Source organism: Phaseolus vulgaris, chromosome 11 (assembly GCF_000499845.2).
Source record: "Phaseolus vulgaris cultivar G19833 chromosome 11, P. vulgaris v2.0, whole genome shotgun sequence".
Lineage (NCBI taxonomy): Eukaryota > Viridiplantae > Streptophyta > Magnoliopsida > Fabales > Fabaceae > Phaseolus > Phaseolus vulgaris.
In genome coordinates, this window is record NC_023749.2 from 14,664,349 (window position 1) to 14,685,088 (window position 20,740).

At 33.7% G+C, this 20,740-nt stretch overlaps 2 protein-coding genes across 2 annotated transcripts; one reads left to right on the top strand and one right to left on the bottom strand.

Moving 5' to 3' along the window:
* The first annotated feature begins 5,814 nt into the window (after nt 1–5,814).
* On the top strand, nt 5,815–8,396 carry LOC137820470 (uncharacterized). The gene is made up of 4 exons (XM_068624586.1): nt 5,815–5,995; nt 6,757–6,827; nt 6,974–7,060; nt 8,148–8,396. Exons 1-4 carry the CDS (start codon nt 5,890–5,892, stop codon nt 8,169–8,171), a joined length of 288 nt encoding a protein of 95 aa, XP_068480687.1. The 5' UTR covers nt 5,815–5,889; the 3' UTR covers nt 8,172–8,396.
* Nucleotides 8,397–9,067: 671 nt separating this feature from the next.
* LOC137820462 (uncharacterized) lies at nt 9,068–11,881 on the bottom strand. Its single transcript, XM_068624574.1, has 2 exons — nt 11,310–11,881; nt 9,068–10,540 (listed from the first exon to the last, which is right to left on the bottom strand). The coding sequence occupies exons 1-2, from the start codon at nt 11,505–11,507 to the stop codon at nt 9,215–9,217; spliced, it is 1,524 nt and encodes a 507-aa protein (XP_068480675.1). The 5' UTR covers nt 11,508–11,881; the 3' UTR covers nt 9,068–9,214.
* Nucleotides 11,882–20,740: the final 8,859 nt, after the last annotated feature.

A 20,740-nucleotide genomic window follows, 5' to 3' on the forward strand; every position in this document is an offset into this window, starting at 1 on the left:
CTCGCATTGCTTAGTACTCTTTCATTGTCTTCGTGATTTCTTGTGGATTTTTTGGTTTGCTCCGTTGCTGCTTCCCTGTCCGCCGTCGCTTCTGCTGCCGCCACCGTTGTTGGCGCTCCCGTGACTCTTCATCAACGTTGGCTTCACACAAGATTGACGATGTTTTAAAATTTTTAATTTTTTTTTAATGATTTGGCATATACAAGTGTGGTTAAAGCAAATAACCGCACTTGTAAATGGTATTTAAAAATGCAGCTATATAACCGCATTTATATTTCTTGATTTACAAGTGCGTGTTGATCAAATGCGGCTACAAAGCCGCATTTATAAATTCGAAATAGCCGCATTTGTTTTATGTTTCTGCACTAGTGACATGAATGATGCTCACTCTCTTCATCTCCAAGATTGTTTTTCATAGGAGCACAACAACTCGAAGTTTCAGTGACATCTTTGGTGCCTTTTGAATCTGGATGTGAATCAGTTAAGGCAATAAAGTTGTTCCAAACAATATGAATACACATTTTAAATTGTATAAAAATTCATCAAAACATAATAAAAATATAATTGCAAATCCAAAATAAAAAATTATCAATCACTATTTTTATAAGTTATTTTTATTACTTAGATATATGAATAACACTATCAATCAAAATAACTTCTTTAAAATAATTTACAGAATACACTATATTTATATATTTATTGTGACTTTATCATATATAAATGCTTTAAAAAGGCGGTTACTTCACCTATACGTGAATTATTTTTATTACTTACAATATTATGGTTTTTTTAACTAGTATTATATTTTTTAGAATTTTCTAAAATGGATAAAATAAATTATCTGAAAATGAATTGTACCTGTACGGATGATGGGGACCAGGTAATACCTGTCCATTGGGTACAAAATTTGCTGATGTGTCGGTAGTCTCCTAGTTCCTTGAAGTTTTTCATCTCCCTGTGCGTGCTCCGCCGGTCGGGTACATGCGATTGCACTCCGACGCTCAAGTCAGTACTAGTATTTTTGGTGTGTTCTAGTAAGACATGAGAAACATACATTTTCCTCCCTTCAGAAGTTCTATTTATAGGTTGACTTAGGCCCTTACCTCTGTGAGCTAGATAACCAGTTCACCAGGACGTGTGTAGTGGTTCCCTAAAATCATGGGAGTGTATCCTTCAGTTTATCTTGTTACCTTGAGATACTTACCCAAGTATCTCGGAACGTGTTCTTGACTCATTCAAATTCAGTTGTAACTGCTCCTTTATTATGTATTTATTATGTTGTAAACGTTATTTGACTCGGTATTCGGTCGTCCAAAATCCGACTGATACATGAATAAATTGCCAATATACATTTATTGAATACTAAATCCTCAACCACGTTTTCAATTTAAAAGAAAATAAAATTGTATGTGATATACGATTATGATTACAAATCGTATATCCCATATACATTTTTTTTATTTTATAATATATAAAATTAAAAATAAATTCAAAGAATTCGTATATGAAATATACCGTTTAAAATCATATATGAAATATATGTTTATAATTTTTTAATAAATAATAATTTTAATATATGTTTTTAATATTATAAATTTAATAAAAAAATAAAAAATTAGATAAATTTAATTTATTATTTGTTCCTGTTAGGAAGATGTGACCTAGAGAACTATTGAAGGCTTCTTCTTCTTCCTTTCTTCGAGCAAATTACTAAAGCTTTACTACAATCCTTCTGGCCTTCGCGTTATGCCTTCGGCTCTTGGTCTCTCAGTCTCGGGTGAATGTCAAATGGGGGAGATACCTGCAGAAGACACTCCGATGCTCAAGTCAGTAAATAGGGTATTTGGCACTCTAGAGTGTACAATGATAATGACGTACCTTTCTTCTTGGAATGTGCGCTATTTATATTATTTTAATGGGCTTATCTTATTGGGCTTGATTAGTGGAATGGATCACACTTACGGTTGTATTACCTAATTCTTAATGATAGCATAACTTCACTGACCTTGGTTTGAGCGTTAATGGATCTAGTGTGTCGGCCGGTCTGACTGACCGTGAGGGTCTCGCTCAACTTGGTCAGGGAGACCGAGTCATGTTAGTGACTGGTCGGTCCATGGCGGTACACTTGCCCCCCCAAGCTCGAGGATGGATGGATCCAATGAGTCTTTGATGACAGGTGTTGGTCGGTTCTTATTTGGTGAGTGATTGTTGGTCTTCCCGAGGTATGACATGACCTCAAGTGGCATGACGTGACCCGCATTAATGAGGGGTTTTTTGGGCGTGAATCATTGTGAACCGTTGGATCTGGGAGATCTAACGGTTGAGATCGTTTCGACGTTTCGTATTTTGAGGCCCTTGGGTCCTATAAATAGTGGTTCCAACAGTGGCAAGGTACTATGCTACTTCTTTGTTTGAGTGTTCTGATAACTGAGTGTTCTTTCGCCCTCCTGCTCTGTCCCGGTCTTCGACTTTGTTTTGAGGTTAGTCATGTCGACCTTGTCTCGACCCACATCTTCTTCTGGTCCCCTTTCTCCTCCTGTTGCCCGTCCTTCGTTTTCGTCCTCTTCTTCTTTGTCGTCTTCTTCTGGGTCCTCTACAACCGACTCTTTGCGTGCCACTCCAGGTAGAGGTTGTTAGGGGGATGACCCGACCAATTTTGTTGACCGGTTGGGCTCTCCCCTGCAAGATGTTCCTCTGGTGGGTCTTAGCTGGGTAAACCCTAAGGTGGTTGGGATCTCGTCTACCTATTCGACCGAGGCTTCTGTATCCAAGTTTTTGGATAAGTGACCGGTTTTAAAGGCGGGCGGGCATTCTAGCTTCTTTGGCATTGAGCCATGCTCGTCCACCGAGAGTGTTTGTATGGGGAGACCAGGTACAGGTCCCCCTTCTTCTACATGTATGTTTTTCTCTTCTCAGACTTGCATGTTTCTTTGCCTTTTGACGAGTTTACAATGGGCGTCATTTGGTCGCTCAATGTGGCTCCCACCCAGATTCATCTAAACACTTGGGTGTCCATTCAGGCCTTTCGTCTGTTAGGTGACGCCCTACGCCTTCACCCTTCTCCTTCTTCCTTTCTCTCTTACTATACTTCTCACCCCGCCCAACCTGTTTCTTGGCACTCCTTGATTGGTCGGTCAGGGAGTGTTCTTTTCAATTCTTTCACCGTCTCTTATAAAAGGTTAAAGAGAGGTTTGTTAAGGTTGTTATTCGGTCGGAGGCGACGACCTATTTCTTTGACGAGACTGGTCGGTCCCGGTTTCCCCTCTACTGGACTAGCCAGCCTCGTGACTTTAAGGAGTGGCCGAAGCCGATGGGGGGTGCCGATGAGCTAGAGATTCTCTCGCTCTTTTACACACTCTCGAGGAAGCTTCTCACTAGGAAGTTGATCGGTGCTTATACCGAATCGGCGTGATGGGCGACCGTTAAGGGTATGACACTTTACTTTTTTTTGTCGGTCGGTCTTGTAGTTGCTTGCTAACACTTGTTATTTTTTTGGAGAAATTATGAATTAAGAGTGCCCAGCTGATGCCGACGTGTTGGATGGCTTCCGAAAACGGGCCAAGAGGAAAGGGCGTCCCAGCATCGATGCGCTAGACGCGACTAAGGGCTTGGGTGCCCGTTCCGACAAGGGCTCGACCGACCCTTCCAACAAGTCAAAGATGACTAATTTTTTAACTATCCTACTGAAACCTTTTCTTTATATTATTCTTTTATTAACAAATTTTAGATATAAGACTTAACTTAAAACTAAATCCAATGTCAGCTTTAGTACTAACTCCGTTAGATGATTAAAATAAAACATTCATTTTTTAGTACATTAAATCCAATTTTTTTAAAATAAAATAAAATAAAGGTCACACTACAATAATGGATAAATGGGGTATGATATTTTTTAACAAAAATAATTAAATAATTATTATTTTATTTATGCGGGCCAACGAACCAATCTGTCCTGCCCCGCTGTTGGCCTGCACGGGTTGCAGGTTATGTGGGAAGGGCCAAAGTGGGTCAGCGGACTAGAGTAGTGAGTCCACCTCGCACTTTTAAGTAGTGACCCATGTGACCCGTGCCGCATTACCACCTTTAATATAAAGTGTACAAATAATAATATTGTTTATTCATTTTTAATATTAAACATAACTATATATATAAATTATAAAAAAAAATGTTAACCCGTATTTTTGCTAGTATATAATTATTTGTCTTTCTCGTTTAATGAATATGTGATATCTTTTATCCTATTAAAATGTTGTAATAGTGAGAGCAGGTCATATAGATAGAATTTTCTCTTATACCCAATTACTAATTATTTAAATATATAAGTGTACCGACCAGTCTCCGAGAGTTGACTAACCACTAGTAATGTTGGTGCCACGTAAGCGAGTCCCACGAGCAGCGCGGGCCAGTATCTCGCAAAACACGTGCGCCAAGAAGCCGATGGTGGTCAGACATCGGTCATCAGGATGTACCGACTTGCCGCTAAACAGTGTGGAGAGGTCGGGCATCGGAGATCCAAACAGTAGAGATGGCCCACGAGAAGTGGATCCCAGATCACACACCAGTTATCAGTAAGGGAGGAGCCTAAATCACGAGTGCCCATGCATGTAGAGTGGACGGCGCATTCAGGCGTGACACAAAGTATAGAAGCCACTAGAAGGATATAGTCAGGAAGGGCCACGATCAGGGGCGAGCTGCATGCATGATACGTGAACAACTAGGGCACTCTCAGAGGCGAGTAACCCCAGAGATCAGGTGCATGAGGAGGCATCCAGGTGGTCATCCCGTCAGAGGTTGCACTCCAGTTAGGGACCCCACGCACTAAGTTATCCTAAGAGTAAGGTAACGACAGTGTTGAGCCCGCTCATCAGAAAAGCCCATTTCAGGTAACAGGAAACCCTAGTTTCAGTCTATAAATAGTAAGTTAACAAACTTGGCGAGGGGAGAATCCTCTTGCGCCGTGAACACACACACAGTAGCAAGAATATACAGTTTTCGGTGTTTCCTAGCCCCAGTATTGACTTGAGCGTCGGAGTGTAAACAGCCGTTAGGGCGCCCATTGTCTTTGTGTTTCAGGTGTTCATTACAGGGACCACAACAGCAAACGCAAAGACTTTGAGTGTTTGTGTGACGTAGACGCACGAAGACGTTTCGAGTCAACCGACGGAAACAATAAGATTACAACTAATTATATTAATTGATTTATAAGATAACTAAGTAAGTATTTTATATTCAAGTACGTGAGAAATCATGATCATAATTCTAAATTTATAAAATAATTTTAATGCAAGAAGTTATGCAATAAAAAATCTTCTTAAATAAATTTTAATTATTAATCCACCCCAATTAAGATACTCTAAGTGATATTGCTATTATACATTTGTTTTGTCAACAAAACTATTTGAGACTCCACAAAAGAAAAAATATATAAACTTAACATCACACAAAGCAGTAACATTATCAACAAACTTACAATAACACGCTGATAAATATAAATTTTATATAATTATTTTAAAAAGAAAGCAGCTTTCTACGTAATTGTTTTATTGGATTATCATTTGATTTGTTAAAGTATATATTATTTAATCTTATTTTGAAATAAATATTTACAAACAGATATTAAATAATTTTAAAAAATACTTAAAATCAAATTATATGCTTGAACTTATACAAATGTTCTCTTAAGTTCAAACTATATGGATTCAATTTTTTGCTCCTTCATATATTTTATTTCTATGAGAAGTTTAGGACCTTAGTAGAGTCAAAAGTCAAAAATGGAAATGAGAAAAATACGGTGCCGTTTTAATAACACCCTTTTGGGCATTTCCGTCCTATAATAGCTTCAACAGCGGCACAACACTGTGCCCTCTCTTTCTCAACCAAACTCAAACCATGGCCTCTTTTGCTCGTGGAGCCGCATCCCTAACCCGCGTTGGTCTTTCCTCTTCCAAGACGCCCATTCAACTCATCCACCGCCGTGGTCTCGCCGGAGCAGCTGGTAATTTTCCCCATCCAATTCTCTCTCTCAATTCACCCCTTCCCTTTATTCTCTTTTCATTCCTTTAAATTCCCATGATTCAGTTTATGCATTCTCGATCATCCAATTAGAAACGTCTGGGCTGTTCGTTTTGCTTTCTCTTGTGCCTTCCTTACTTTTTACGAAAACCTAGGACTCCGAGGTGATGTGAAAGGCACTGTGGGGAAATGTTATTTGATGGGAATACGTTGAATCAGATTTGGAATGTACAGTTTTGATTCATTTTTAAATGTGGCTTGTATAAGGGGTATTCACGATGAGAAATGGTATGAAAAATATTTAAATAAATCAAACTTTGTTTCAACTAATCTAGGTTTTCAATCTTGGTTATATGTCTCGTGATGGTGGAATAAAACAATGAGTTTTTTGTCGATTTGTCGGTGGTATGAGTGGATTTGAGTTTGGATCCTTAACTAGGATCTTAGGGGTGAGCATTGTACATAGAAAAAACTGACAAATCTGCATTAAAGATGTTTCGTGACGAAGAGTAGTCACCAATAAAACCGATAAATACTTCACACCAATAACATGATAATCCAAAATACCAGGAGCATTTTGTTTTGATTGTGTTGATATTGTTATTGTTCAATCAACTGATATTTGTTGTTTTTTTTTTTTTTTTGTATTCTGCCAAGGGGATTAGTTTTGTGTGTTGTAGGTCTATGTATAATGCAATATGTTGAATGGAATGGATTTAATCATTTAATGCTTGATTGTTGTAGATCACCATGGACCTCCCAAAGTTAACTTCTGGTCAGACCCAATGAGTCCGTCTAAATGGAAGGAAGAACACGTGAGTCTCTTGTCTTGTGTTTTGAAGATCTACTGCACCCAGTGGAATTGAATTGTTAATTTTTGCCAAGAGATGATTGGTTTGTTGTTTTGGAATTTGAAAATAATGTGTGAACATTCTCTGGGATGGTTGATTTGTGCCTGCAGTTTGTGATTATCTCTTTAAGTGGCTGGGGACTACTGTTCTATGGGGGATACAAGCTCTTCACAGGAGGCAAGGGCAAGAAAGAAGAGGTACTTTCCTGTTTATTTATTACTGCTTTATTGTGCAAAATGCCACACAAACATGGAAATTGTAAAATTCATAGCTATTGCTAATATTAATATAGAATTAACATTTTACATAAAACATAAATCTTAAATTGAAAAAATAATTGATTTTTGAAAATGAGCATAAGTTATTGTATGTAGACTTGATAAAATGCTCCAGAATACGTAATTATTATGTATGATACTCTCATTTGTATTGGTTCAGAAGTATAAAACGTAATAGTAAAAGAATTATTAAATGCAAGTTGTTGTATTCAAAATGTTTGTCAAATATCTAACATGAGTGGGTATGTGTGTGAATTGGGTTTGACATTGCACAACTACTACATATGTGCTGATATTATTTTTAAGTTCCTGTGCTTGTTGTTGAGTATGGGTCTGTATGACTTTGTTTGTTATAACTTCGTTATGCAATACTGTTTCTGCCATCTTTCAGAAGAGTTCTTTCCAATTGTATGCCATTGTAAAATATTTGCATTGTTTTAGTTCTTGCACTTGTTCTGCTCAGTACATCCATAGTTTGGGAAAATTCTTCTAAGTTGGAATGGAGATATTTTAATTTCGATGATAAAACTTCAGCTTTGTCAGGATTTCTATTCAATCCGAATAAACTGTAGCGTTTTTCATTTGAAAGTTTGGTACTTCCTACTTTGTTGTCGCTGAAGGCTGTTTATTTTTGTATGCAATATTGTAAGGCTAGATAATAATCAGATAAGTTAAGAGGGTGTAATACTTCAATGGATCAGATCAGGTGTTATTTATATTTCTCAACTGCTGTTGTTTGTATCTTGTAATATTTAATTTACAGCTATAAAAATTGTTCTAGCATGGTTCTAGATCTGGTGGTGAGTTTTGTGATATTGACAAAAAAATATACTACGTTATAGAACAGTTTTGTTGTAAACACATCAAGTGAAATTTAATCTTAATTATATTAGATGGCCAGTTTGGTGTTCAGCGAACCAGTGTACGGTTTTAATTTCATTTGTATCTTGTTTATAAGGTGTCAAGATTTTAGTTCTCCTTCACTGACTGCTGTCAATATTTGCAGTTGGTAAAAGAAGCAGCACACTGAGCTTTGGAGAATATTTACAATGCAAAATGTTCTTGGTAATAATCTAGTGCCCTGACTTTCCCGAGTTTTTCTGACTCGGTCTTGTTTGATGGCAAACAAATATTTTGGCCTGTTATCCATTAATCTATGGCTACATTGAATATCTGTAGATGATCTTTTTCCAGAACAATGTGTTACATTTAAGTTTTATTTACTCGTTTATGCAAATTTCTGCGTTCCTTTTCATTTGCAAACATATACTTTTACTGACATTGCGTTAACTACTGAGGAAGCTATGTTATGTTCCTGCCTCACGAGTTATGAATACTTGAATGATCGTAATGGGCCTAATACGTTTATTAACGTTGAAAGTTAGTTCTCATTTCGTGTAAGCCAATGTTTGGATCACCCTTCACGACAAGAGTAATAACCGGTATCCCTTTGCCAATGTACTTTCAACTAATGTTCACCAATCCAAATCAGTTAACGAGCTGAGATACTTTCGTTTTTAGCTAAAATTATGTTGGAAAATGTGTTTCTTCCGTTGCATCTCGAAAGCAACGCCTAGTTCGTTTAGTTCAAGCAAAATAGTCATCTTTTCTAAATACGATATTTGATAAATTAATTAGTTGCGCAGATCTTATAGGTCATGCAATTTAATTAAACAATGACATTCTGTTTTCAATCTCGTTGCCCCTGTAAAATGACGAAGTTCTGCATGTATTATTAGGTCGTGCAAATTTAGCAAATTATGGTACTCTACTTGTTTTCAGTTTCATCGTCCATGTTAATGAAATTATGCAGAGGTAGGGTGGTGATTATGCACTATTGTTGATATGTTACAAGACCATTACTATTTGAACAAAGGTTAACTATACTACTTTGCCTAATTTTAGGTAGTGAATTTAAAAGATATATTAACTATAAATAAGAAAAATATGATTTCCGATATTCTGATATTACTACTGGACAGACATGCTTTGATACAGACCTTGAAAAAGGATATCAAGCAGTCACACTCCCTATTCTATGGATGGATAGAGAAAATATAGAATATAGCTTAATTACAAACCAGGCTGATATTCTGACTCTTCCTTGTAATCATTATTTTCATCTTGAAATTCAGAATGGGATTTCTTAAAATTATCATCATCACCGTCCTCATCATCATCATGGCCAATGTCAATCCCATCTTCATTTTGCTTTTGTACATGCAAAATCTCTTCTAATTCTTTTGGCCCTTCAAATAACACTTTAGTTTTTGTTTGTCCTGCATTCTTGTCAGCATTTTTTATATGTCTCTTGATCCAGTTTTGTTGGAGAAGACTCTGTTCATGCACTTCTGACTGTTTCATCTCGTCCAGTCTCTGATTATCTGGGTATACGTTAGTACCACTAAATGTGACCTGGTGTTTTCTATTATACACTTTCATGACATTGCCATCTTCGCGACCAGGCTTTAACAAATTGCCCTGTGACTTATCTTTTCTTGTGCTATTTTTGTTCCTTCGCTCATCCTCCCTTGCAAAATTTTCCTCATTATAGACTTTCCCAACTCTGCTACCTTTAGCCTCATCTTTATAAACCTTTCTATTGCCCATGTGATTATCAGAAACCACATTGTTCTCCATTAAACTACTATTCACAGTGCTTCTCCAGCGCTTCCCCTTTGCTCTTCTTTCATGGCCATGTTTCCTCTTCATCCAAGCCAATTGCTTCACCTGACCTCCACCATCTGCAATTTTCTCTACTTCTCCTGCATGTTCTTCTCTCACTGCTTTCTTCTCTCTCCCATACCCCACTTCGGCATCATCAATATATTTTGCCGCACCACCACCATCGTTTTGTGGGTCTTCGTTTGCCTTTCCAATCTCCCCTTCAGTCCAAATTTCATCTTTTATCTCAGTTGCAACACCCCCATCTTTGGACTTGGTTAATTCACTTTTAATTGCATCGTCATTGTCATCACCCTCATGTTTGGCAGATTCACTGGAATCTTCCTCCTTCTCAGACTCATTTTGGGCTTGCATTGTTCCATTTGCTGCCACGATTTGAGGAAAGGTGATTGGATGACCATTAACTGAGCTTTCAAGACGGCGCTTCAAGTCTTCTATCTCTGCTTCCTTATGCTTAACATTCTCTCTTAATGCTACTATCTGAGAGCTTCCCTGGTCCACATCGCCCACCTTTTCTTGCATCAATCTCAGCTCATTCTGCTGCTCCTCAAATGCTGTTTCCATCAGTTTCTGCTCATCTTTCAGTGAATCCAGGGTGGATTGCATCTCCACAACTGTTCTAGACAACTCCATCTTCTGACTTCTCAGGCCGTATATCTTCCCCTTCATCTCTTCGTTCTTTCCTCTCAACTCCTTGCTGCGATCTTTTTCCTTCTGTATGATTAAGGTAACAGAGTGTTGTTCTAAATTAAAACTTTATGGATTAACTTCTCCTGAAGTACTTCCAAGGAGAAAAATGAGAAAATAAAATATATTTAACTTCTCCATATGTAATCTATGCACTTCATTTTTTTTATAGAATTTCTTTTCATTTAACATTTCTCACCACATTAAGAAGAAACTCTTTTTATCTCTCTTTTTGTTTCCTTCTCCTGTATAAAAGTTTATCTCAGCAGGACTTTAATCCACTTTACTACCAACCTAACATTTTTCAGAATTGAATCAAAAGAATCTTGAAAATCCAAACAACATTACCATATTTCATCCTAGACAACCTTTCGACAATTAACCCAAAATAACGCAAAACATTGATTTCTGGTGTTATATAAGGTAAAATTTTGATTAAATGATCATCAACCGACTCCATATTGAGAATTGACAAATTAGAAACCATAGGTTCACCATTTCCTCAACTCCCAATATAATCTTTTCTTGAATTTTCGATGTATCTTTCAGAAATGCATTGAAGTTGTTCAAGCTCATCAAGTTAAAGTTACATGATTCAAACCCACTTTCATTTTTAACAAGTAAGTTAATAAAAAGTGAGTGTGTGTTCTTAAGGAAGCTTTTATATATTTTTTTATTGCATGTGGCTCCTTACGTGTTGTGACAAGAGAATGACACGCAAAAGTAAGGAAGAGAAGTGAAGAAGAGAGAGGGGTGTAAGGGGTATGGAGAAGAGAAACTGAGAAGAGTTAGTGACCTGAAAGAGAAGCTGAAGAGCAAGAATCTGATGATCTTTCTCTTTGACTAGAAGGGTATAGATGCGCCTCTCTCTGAGCTTGTGAAGCACCATCACCCCAAGCAGTGCAGCCCCAAATGTGATCAGCCATATCAGCGCATAAGGCCTCCCTCTGTGACTCCCTCCACTGCTGCTATGCACCCCCTTGTTGTTAGCCATCTCTCTCAGAGTGGTGATGATGATGATGAAGAATGTATATTCAAAAACACCATCAAATATGAATGACTTCTATGTTTTTCTGTCCTTGGAAAGGAACAATGATAAATGAAGTGAGTTCTCTCTCTTCTCTCTTCTTGAAGAGTTCAGATTTTGGATTGCTTGTCATGCAAAAAGAAGGTGCCACCTACTCATATCTGAGGTTACGGAGTTCACAAAGTTGAGTGTGTATGGAAATTGTGTCAGAACCTTTCATCTGGGAAACCTCTTTCTCTTTCCATGCTCTCCTCGTTTTGACTATTACACCCTCATACATAAAAATACTACCTTGGTATTTGTTATCGATCACTCATTTTAACATTATTTTATGATATGTTATCAGCATTATGTTCCTTAAAACTATAAATTTGATAAATTTATTCTATCAGTTACTTAGTGTTTGAATGCAAAAAATTAGCACAAACAAACTGTTACTTCCAGTTAAAGGTATGAAGCATGTGTGCCAAATGGGATGATGTGTGTCCAGCTATTTACTAAGGTGTTTTCTGGGGTTGTAAGTTACTACTTTGACTTTGTTAAACCTTTCAGATTCCTTTTTGGTTCTTGTGAGGGTATAACTTTGATATTAATAATCATATCAATAATCTCTTTTTTTCATATTAATAACGTTCTAAGAACACAATTTGCAGGAAATAATTTCTATTTCTATTTAAAAACATGACTAATCTTTAATTATACTTGAGAATCAATTTTTAAAAAAACTATAAACAAGTTTTAACTTTTAATTTAGGGTGGTCTTAATTTTTTAATTTCAAGCTAAATTTTTGTAGTCGTGTTAACATTGATTTACAGAATGTTTATAAACCGTGCTTAGAAGTATAAAAGTCTGCAATAATAAAAATTGACAAATCACTATGTTGCTGTGGATAATGATAATATTATGAGAGTAGAATTAACCAGGATGATAAGGGAAATATAATAAGTTTTATTTTAAAAACTAGAAGCTAAATTTATAAATATTTTATTTTAAAATAAAAGTAAAAATATATTAAAATTGATTTTTTTGCCAAATACATTTTATTTTGAAAACCAAAGAATCGCAACAAATATTCCTATTTTTTTTCTATTTAACAATAAATGCAAACATAAGAATAAACCTATCTTCATTGATGGTATTCTGTACTGTGATTAAGTCCTCTCAGTTGTTTGCGTGAATCGATGTCACATTAGTTTAGTTGAGTTGTTTGTTGCACACTTGCAGGTTGCATTCATAATAAAAGTTATGTCAAATTAATATTTTTATAAATAATGGAGAAAAGAAATTAATCTTAGCAAATATAACAAATCCACCTTATTTTTTTCTGGTTTTATTAGATAAAAAATATCTCTCTTCAATTCGACAATACTATATATTTTATATGGAAGAAAATTCAAATTCGATTTTGATTTAATTTTGATTTTGAATATAATTACCAATATTCAAACTTTTAATTTATAAATTAATGAAGAAACTAACACACTATTTGAATTGTATAGTATTATTTTTATAATAACACAGTAATTAGTGACAAAAAAAAATCTTTGACCAACTCAAAACCGAATTCAAATATTAATATGTGAAGGTATAAGTGGTATTGTTAATAATAATAAGTAGATGGATATGTAACTTGCACACAAAATCTGTGATTTATATTTATGTATTATTTGATATCATTTTCATTACTAATTTTGCTATTGTATAAGGTCTTAAATAAGATTTTATTTTGTTTTATTGATGAACAAACTATAAAGGTTAAACTTAACTCACTTTTACTAAAAGGAAATAAAATTGTTTATAACTAAATAACCAATTTTGAGTTTTAATTTTTTAATTAATTAATATAATTAATGTGAAATTTTTTTATATTTCTATTCAACTCCTTATTTTAGAACGAACATGTTATTTCATATGTGAAAGATGATGGATTGTGAATAGTTTTAAATTCTAGATTGTTAGGATGAATTTTAAATTTGATAATTTTAAATAATCAAATCAATAATTTTTTCAGAATTTTAGTTTTTTTAAAATTCTTTATTCAAGAATTCAATTTCTTTTGCATACTCCTCTAGGAATCTTACTTTAAAGTTTTTCCAAGTGGCATCTTCTCCTCTGTCTTCCATCATTTGCTTAATGTCTATCCACCATAATTCAACTTCTTCAGTTAGTACATAAATGACATAGGATAACTTTCTCTCTTCAGGACATTGAGTAGCTTCAAAGATTCTTTCTATGTCTCTCACCCACTGGTCTGGTTCATCTGGATTTACCTTCCCATTAAACTTGGGTGGATTGTGTCTCAGAAAATCCTCCAGACTAAAGGTATGAGGTTGTTGATGAAGCTGAGATGTTTCAGCTGCTAATCTAGTTGTTTCTAATTGATGAAGGACGGCTTGATGTTGTTGTGTCATAGTAGCACTCTGTTGTTGCAAGGTTGTTGCCATCATCTCTATTGCCGAACTAAGTTGGGCATATCTACTGGTGGAGGAGGAGTAGGTGGTCTACGTGCCATCTACTAAGCACATAAAAAATTGGGTTAGAAATTACTAAAATTTTCTAACTACATCTTTAAGACAAATTAACTTCAAAGAAATAATCATACGAAAGAAGTAAAAACCAATCAAAACTTATCTTTGAAATGTACTTTAGCTATTTAGAATTAAGATAGAAAATAATCTCGATCCAGTCATGAGTGTGCACCCTCACCACTCTATCAAGATTCTTTTCATTCTTAATACTTTCATCTTTGTTCATAACAACTAATTTGACTCAAGCACAAACAAAATTTCAAGAAAACAGCTTTGTTAAACATCAAATTAGAAACTTTTAGCTAAGTCTTAAAGCTAAACTTAAACAAAAATCTACACGCAGGAGAAACACAATAAACCCACTACCCTCAAGTTACCCTAAGGATGAACCACTCTGATACCATTAAGTGTAACACCCCGGAAAGTAACATCTAACTATTACAATACAGGTTCTACATATTTCTATACAAGCATAAAGTTTTTCAAAACATTCCTAATACATGATTAAGACATATAGAAATACAAATATTTATAATATAAGTTTCAAAATCAACACCCTAAAGCTCTTCAGATCCTCAAACACCTGTAATATCATCTGCTTGTGTACGTAGTACAGTCATCGCAGTTCAAACACAACAAGAAAAGCAAGGGTAAGCTAGTGAAAATAGAATTTTATAATATACACAATTAAATCAAAAGAGAAAACCAAGTTACATGATCAATTTCTCAAATTATTCAATCTTCTTTAAATCTCAACAATAAAACAATCACATAGATCTCACATGAATCTACACATTCAGAATATAAAACAAACAACGTCTTCCGAAAGACCCGTATTAAGTAAGTCCTACCAAAGACTAACACCTGATCCAAAGATTACTAGCGAATACAACAAAAAGGATCAGGGTAAGTTCAATACAACCCAAGTCGTGCATCTCATATGTCACGGTGTGCATGAACTCCTCCATCAGCTTCTCACCACCTGATATCTTAGTCTATGTGACTTAGATCATCAGTGAAGCTCGGAGATCTCTGTTACCACATAGGCATCAATACTTAATACACAACAAACATCAGTCCATACAGTATCCCAAATGTATGAATTCAATTCCATGCCATTTCGTCATACAATATCATTCAAAAAGTGATCCACAATATTCAAAAGTCTATTTGACATAAAAAATAACACTTTAATACTAAATCATCAAAACCTATTTCCACAAATTTAAATAATATATAAACAACAACCCAATATATATAAACACACAACATCCCTGCAAGAGAAATTGAATATTGGGACCACGTCCCTTCCGGATCCAGATCTTCTAGCCTAGGGTTCTATTAAAAATTAAATTTAGCTTCCCTTACCTCAATTGCTTGCTTTACAAGCAACTTTTAGAATTTTATTCCCCACAGTCTGGATAAACTTCAAGATTTACGGGCCTAATGCAAATTATCCAAACAGAACAAAAATTCAATATATAATAGAATAAGTTGAGAGGATTAAACTTCTCAACTGACCCCACCAAGATTGATGACTAAATCCTAAGGAGAAACAGAGAACAAAGGATATTTAGAGTAAAAATGAACTTACTCTGTTTGAAAATCTGATCGGGTAGAAATATTCATTAACTTCTCAGCTACAGCGTGGTATGATCAGATTCTAAAGCGTGGTATGATCAGATTCTAAAGCGTGGTATGATCAGATTCTAAAATAGATGAGGTATGGAGTGAGAAATTAAAAGAGAAGGTAGAAGGGAGAGATGGAGGGAGAAAGAAGAAAGAAAAAGAATGGTGCGTGCAGGGGTTCTATTTCTTAAAAAGAAAAGCGTTGTTAAAAAAAAATAAAAATAGTCCAAATGAGGCTTTGTTTGATTGTGTATCAGTGTCTACCATGGTCTAGAGGATTTTGTTTTACACATTCTTTAATTTTCATAAATGTGGAATATCCCTGGACCAAATTGACCTTGCCAAAATTTTCCTTTTGATACTCTCTACAAAAGAGTAGCCACACACCTTAAAAGCTACATTTCCTTTAGAAAACCATTGTGAACTTTAGGGTGGAGAAGAGTGATATGTTTCACTCATCAATCAATTTTTGTAATTTTAAAATAACTTTCCAAAGAGATAAAGTAAGGAGAAAAAAAAAAAAGAGGGTAAATCATGCTTTATTTTTCCTTCTCAAAGTTATATCTTCTATTTGAATTGAATCAATTCTCTTGAAGTACATGTGTTGCTAGTAAATATTAAGCATAATATCCAACAACTCAAACTATAAAGGAGTTTTTCCTTTTTTTTTCATCATGGTCAACTTTATGCTCAAACATAGCAACACTAAAACTTGGTTGTAATGCTAACATGCTCATATTTTCAATATAAGAAAATTATTAAATAGAAACTAATTTTAAAAATTAAAATAATTAATTATTATTTGATTAAATTAGAAACCATTTTATAAACTAAAAATTATTTGGTATATAAATTAATTTTTATTATTAATAAATTTTATAAAATAGTTTCTAAATAAATATCTAACCATTAGCTACTAAGTTTTTAACTACTTATTACTTTATATTCTAAATTAATATTTTTTTTAGCTACTTACTACTTTATATTTTAAATTAGTCTCTATTAGTCTTCTAGAAATTAATTTAGAATCTAAAATATTAGTAGTTAAAACTTAGGTAGCTCTAATTTCGATATCAATTTAGAAACTACTTTATAAATTTTTATTAATAATAAAAATCACTTTAGATAAAAATAATTTTTTAGTCTCTAAATTAATATCTAATTTAGTTAATATAGTGATTAATTATTTTTTATATTTAAATTTGATTAACTTCTAAATTTGAAAATATCGGAAGCATTTATTAACTTCTGAAAACTTCTACATTATTATAATTAAAATATTTCTTACATCTATGACAAGTTTCCTTTTTATCGTTATGAAGATAAGATTTATGTTGTGTGTTTAGAATGAAATGAATATTGTATTCATATTTGAAATGCGTAAAGGTGTGTTCTTAGCTTTTATGAAATGTTAGGTAGTTAATCTTTAAGGGTACTTCCGTAAATCTCTATGAAAAGAATTTGTGAAAAATATGAAAAACAATATTGTAAAGATAATAAATTATTTTGAGTTTATGATACTTAAGTTATGCAAGAAGAGATAATTAATTATCATAAAATAAATTATTATCATATACGAATAATCAATTAATCCTAAAAGAGTAATAAATTATTATAAATAAATGGTTATTCTAAAAGAATAATCAATTATGATAAAATGGTGAATTATTTTGAGCATGTCTAATTCCTAATCAATTATTTTAAAAAATAATAATTAAATGTGACATAATAAATTATGTCTAATTGATTATGATATTAGGTCAAAGATGATGAAATTAATTAAATTGTCATATATTTAGTAAAATTATTTAAATTTAGAAGGATTGATAGATTAAATGATATATAGGGTTATATTAATATATAAAACATTTTTGTGTATTTATACCTAGATTTGAAATGGATGAGATTTTAAAATCATTGAAGATAATAAAGAATGACTAACTTGAATATATTTGAAAGAATTAAAATATTTTCCAATGAAAAGTTACCATTCAAGAAGGAATCACGAAACAAAAGTGTTGATCTTATTAATTAAAAAAATTTGATAAATTTAACACCTTTAGTCATATGCTTGAAAAATATAGATTATAAGTCTGTTGGTTGGTAATGAGAGGACTCGTAGTACCTGCATATACATTTATGCATGGATATTAAGAAAGGGAGAAGTTCCACAAGACCTAATAAAATGTGGGGTGAGATATGGTTTTGAAAATGTGAAAGTATTTATAAAGCATGAATTGTGAATCACAACCAAGGAGAGAAGACGTTTTTTTTTTCAATATTAAATCAAATATCAGGGTAATATATAGTCATGAAACGATGATGAAAAGGATCACATATATATTCGAGTCACATGCTTATTGTTATGGATGGGATCACTGGAAAAGAAACTCATGTAATAGGAAATTGTCTATATGTTATGAACTCATGTTTTATGGAGCTCTATTAGATATTATTTGGTGAAGGAACTCACACAAACTCTAAATAATTTTGTTAAGGAATTATGTCGTCTAGGAGTTGATCCTTAAAGAAAAAGATAATATTAGGAAGATTATTGTAAATGTTTGTTAATTTTAAAGGTGTGGTGTTGACTTGTGTCGAAAGATTACATTGTCGATTTAAAAACCCTCAACAATAAATATAAATCATTAGTTGGTGAGAGTACACTTTAATACTAAGGATGAGATGTATTCCTAATAATAATCCAACTTAAATAAAGTAAATTCGCTAAATTATGGGAGTTTCGATGGTAGAGTTGTCCTAGATGTGGTAAGTTAAGAAAACAAAAATTAGAAATAATGCGATAAGAGAAAAAGAAAAATTATTAATACATAACAAGGAATGATATGAGTTGTATATGGTCTTTTGTTTGCGAATTAGAAGAAATGAGAGACTCCATCCATACATAATATTTTTAGTTAGATGGTGGGTCACCAACTGTGTATTCATGCATGAATTAGTACTCTCAAGAACAGGTGGACACGTGATGCTATCATGGATAAAAATAATTTCGTTGGCCATTTCAAATTTCATATTGCGTTAGTGGATGGTCTGTATGCACAACCTTATACTTTTGATTGGACTCGTCCAAAACCATTGTAATACCATCACATTGCCCATGTAGAGAGATTATTAACTTGTCTAATTCTTCATCTTCTCCATTTAATGGATTAGACTCCCTTTAGAAGGAATTAGAAGTTATGCCTTATGCTTAGCCTACTTCATAGACTATATTGCCTATTGTTCACCATAGTCAAGCAAAGTACCTAAAGAGTGACTCTGTTAGCAATAAACTTGGAGGAAAATGGTAGGGATGAAGATGAAGAGGAACTAGAACAATATCTAATGAAAACTTGGAGGAGGATACTTGGTTAGATGAAAAAGAGGATCTAGAAATACTTATCAACTTCTCTGATATAACATTGAAACGATAGAGAACTCCTAAGGATAACCAGAAGAGGGTTAATGGAGATTCTTTATATGGATTTTTTTAGGAGATTATTTTGAATATTAATGAATGTGAAGTAAATTGTAAAAGACTCTTTTAAATTTAGATATTTTTTTTCTCTTATATTATTTAATTTTGGTATATCTAACATTTAAATGTTTTCTTACCTAAATAATCATATTTTTAATAAAACTGATACTATACTTATCATTTATCAAACCATATATATATATATATTAGTTTTGGATATAAAGTTTAAGGTTTAGTATCAAATTTTAGTTCAAATAACATGTGTCAAAAAAATATTAGGGTTAAGCACTTAACATGATTTTTTTTTATAAAAATTGTTAAATCCTTATTTAGTATGAAGTTGTAGATTACATTTTAAATTATTACATTTCTCAATATCTTAGAGCTCTTAGAACAGAGAATAAAGATTGAGTTTTTATTTCACTATTTTTCTTTATTTTACTATGTGGTCCAATAGTTATATCAAAGAGACAAATTCAACTTACTCCTCTCCTTCCAGGAAAGAAAACTATTGGTTGTAAATGGGTATATAAAATCAAATATCATTCTGATGGCACTGTTGAGCGCCACAAAGCTAGAGTTGTTGCCAAAGGGTTCACCCAACTTGAAGGACTTGATTTCTTAGACACTTTTATACTTGTTGCTAAACTCACTACCCTCTGCCTTCTCCTTGCTGTTGCCACTACCAAAAATTGGATTCTAAAACAACTTGATGTCAATAATGCCTTTCTTCATACTAGTTCACTTCACCTTTGTGCTTTTAGTGACTTTGACTGTGTAACATGTCCTACCACATGCAAATCTGTCACTGGATATTCCATCTACTTAGGAGACTCCCTAATATAATGGAAATCAAAGAAACAACCAACTATCTCTCGCAGCTCCTCCGAAGCCGAGTATAGAGCTCTTGCCACCACCACGTGTGAGCTACAATGGTTGTCTTACCTCCTTCAAGATTTACATCTTCCTCTCTCCCAGCCTGCAACCCTATACTGTGACAACAAATCTGCCCTTCAAATAGCGTCCAATCAAGTCTTTCATGAACGCACCAAGCACATCGAAATTGATTGTCACCTAGTTCGTGAAAAACTTAACTCTGGTATCCTCAAACTGTTGTCCATTATTTCTGTCATGCAAGTTGCTGACTTATTTACCAAGCCCCTTGCTTTCGCATAGTTCTTTACTCTCAAATCCAATATGGGCCTCACGAATATCTACTCCCAGCTTGAGGGGGTGTTAACATATTTAGTTTTTCTGTTTTAAGTTATTGGGTTTTGTTTGTTTGGCCCAACTTTCTTTTTTTGTTTCAGCTAGGTCTTAGTCTTTTTCTTATAAATACACCATGTATTTTATTCTCTAATACACAAGTAAATAAGAGTTTTTTTTGTATTTTTTTTTCTCTGTTTTTCTCTCTTTTATGCTTAAGTCATTGTCTCTTTTTCATTTGCAATTAGGATTCATCATAACTTCCCTTTCTCCATCGCGACGTGCGCTCCATTTGATGCACCACATCAAATAAGGAATATTCATCTTCATTGACTGTAATAATACTCTTATTCTGTTT

Bases quoted from the DNA above. Each gene is read 5' to 3' on its own strand.
- LOC137820470 (XM_068624586.1), top strand. From the start codon at position 5,890: ATGGCCTCTTTTGCTCGTGGAGCCGCATCCCTAACCCGCGTTGGTCTT. The intron at 6,828-6,973 runs GTGAGTCTCTTG...TTGTGCCTGCAG, and splicing joins CTAAATGGAAGGAAGAACAC to TTTGTGATTATCTCTTTAAG. The intron at 7,061-8,147 runs GTACTTTCCTGT...CAATATTTGCAG, and splicing joins GCAAGGGCAAGAAAGAAGAG to TTGGTAAAAGAAGCAGCACA.
- LOC137820462 (XM_068624574.1), bottom strand. From the start codon at position 11,507: ATGGCTAACAACAAGGGGGTGCATAGCAGCAGTGGAGGGAGTCACAGA. The intron at 10,541-11,309 runs GTCACTAACTCT...TTAATCATACAG, and splicing joins CTCTTCAGCTTCTCTTTCAG to AAGGAAAAAGATCGCAGCAA.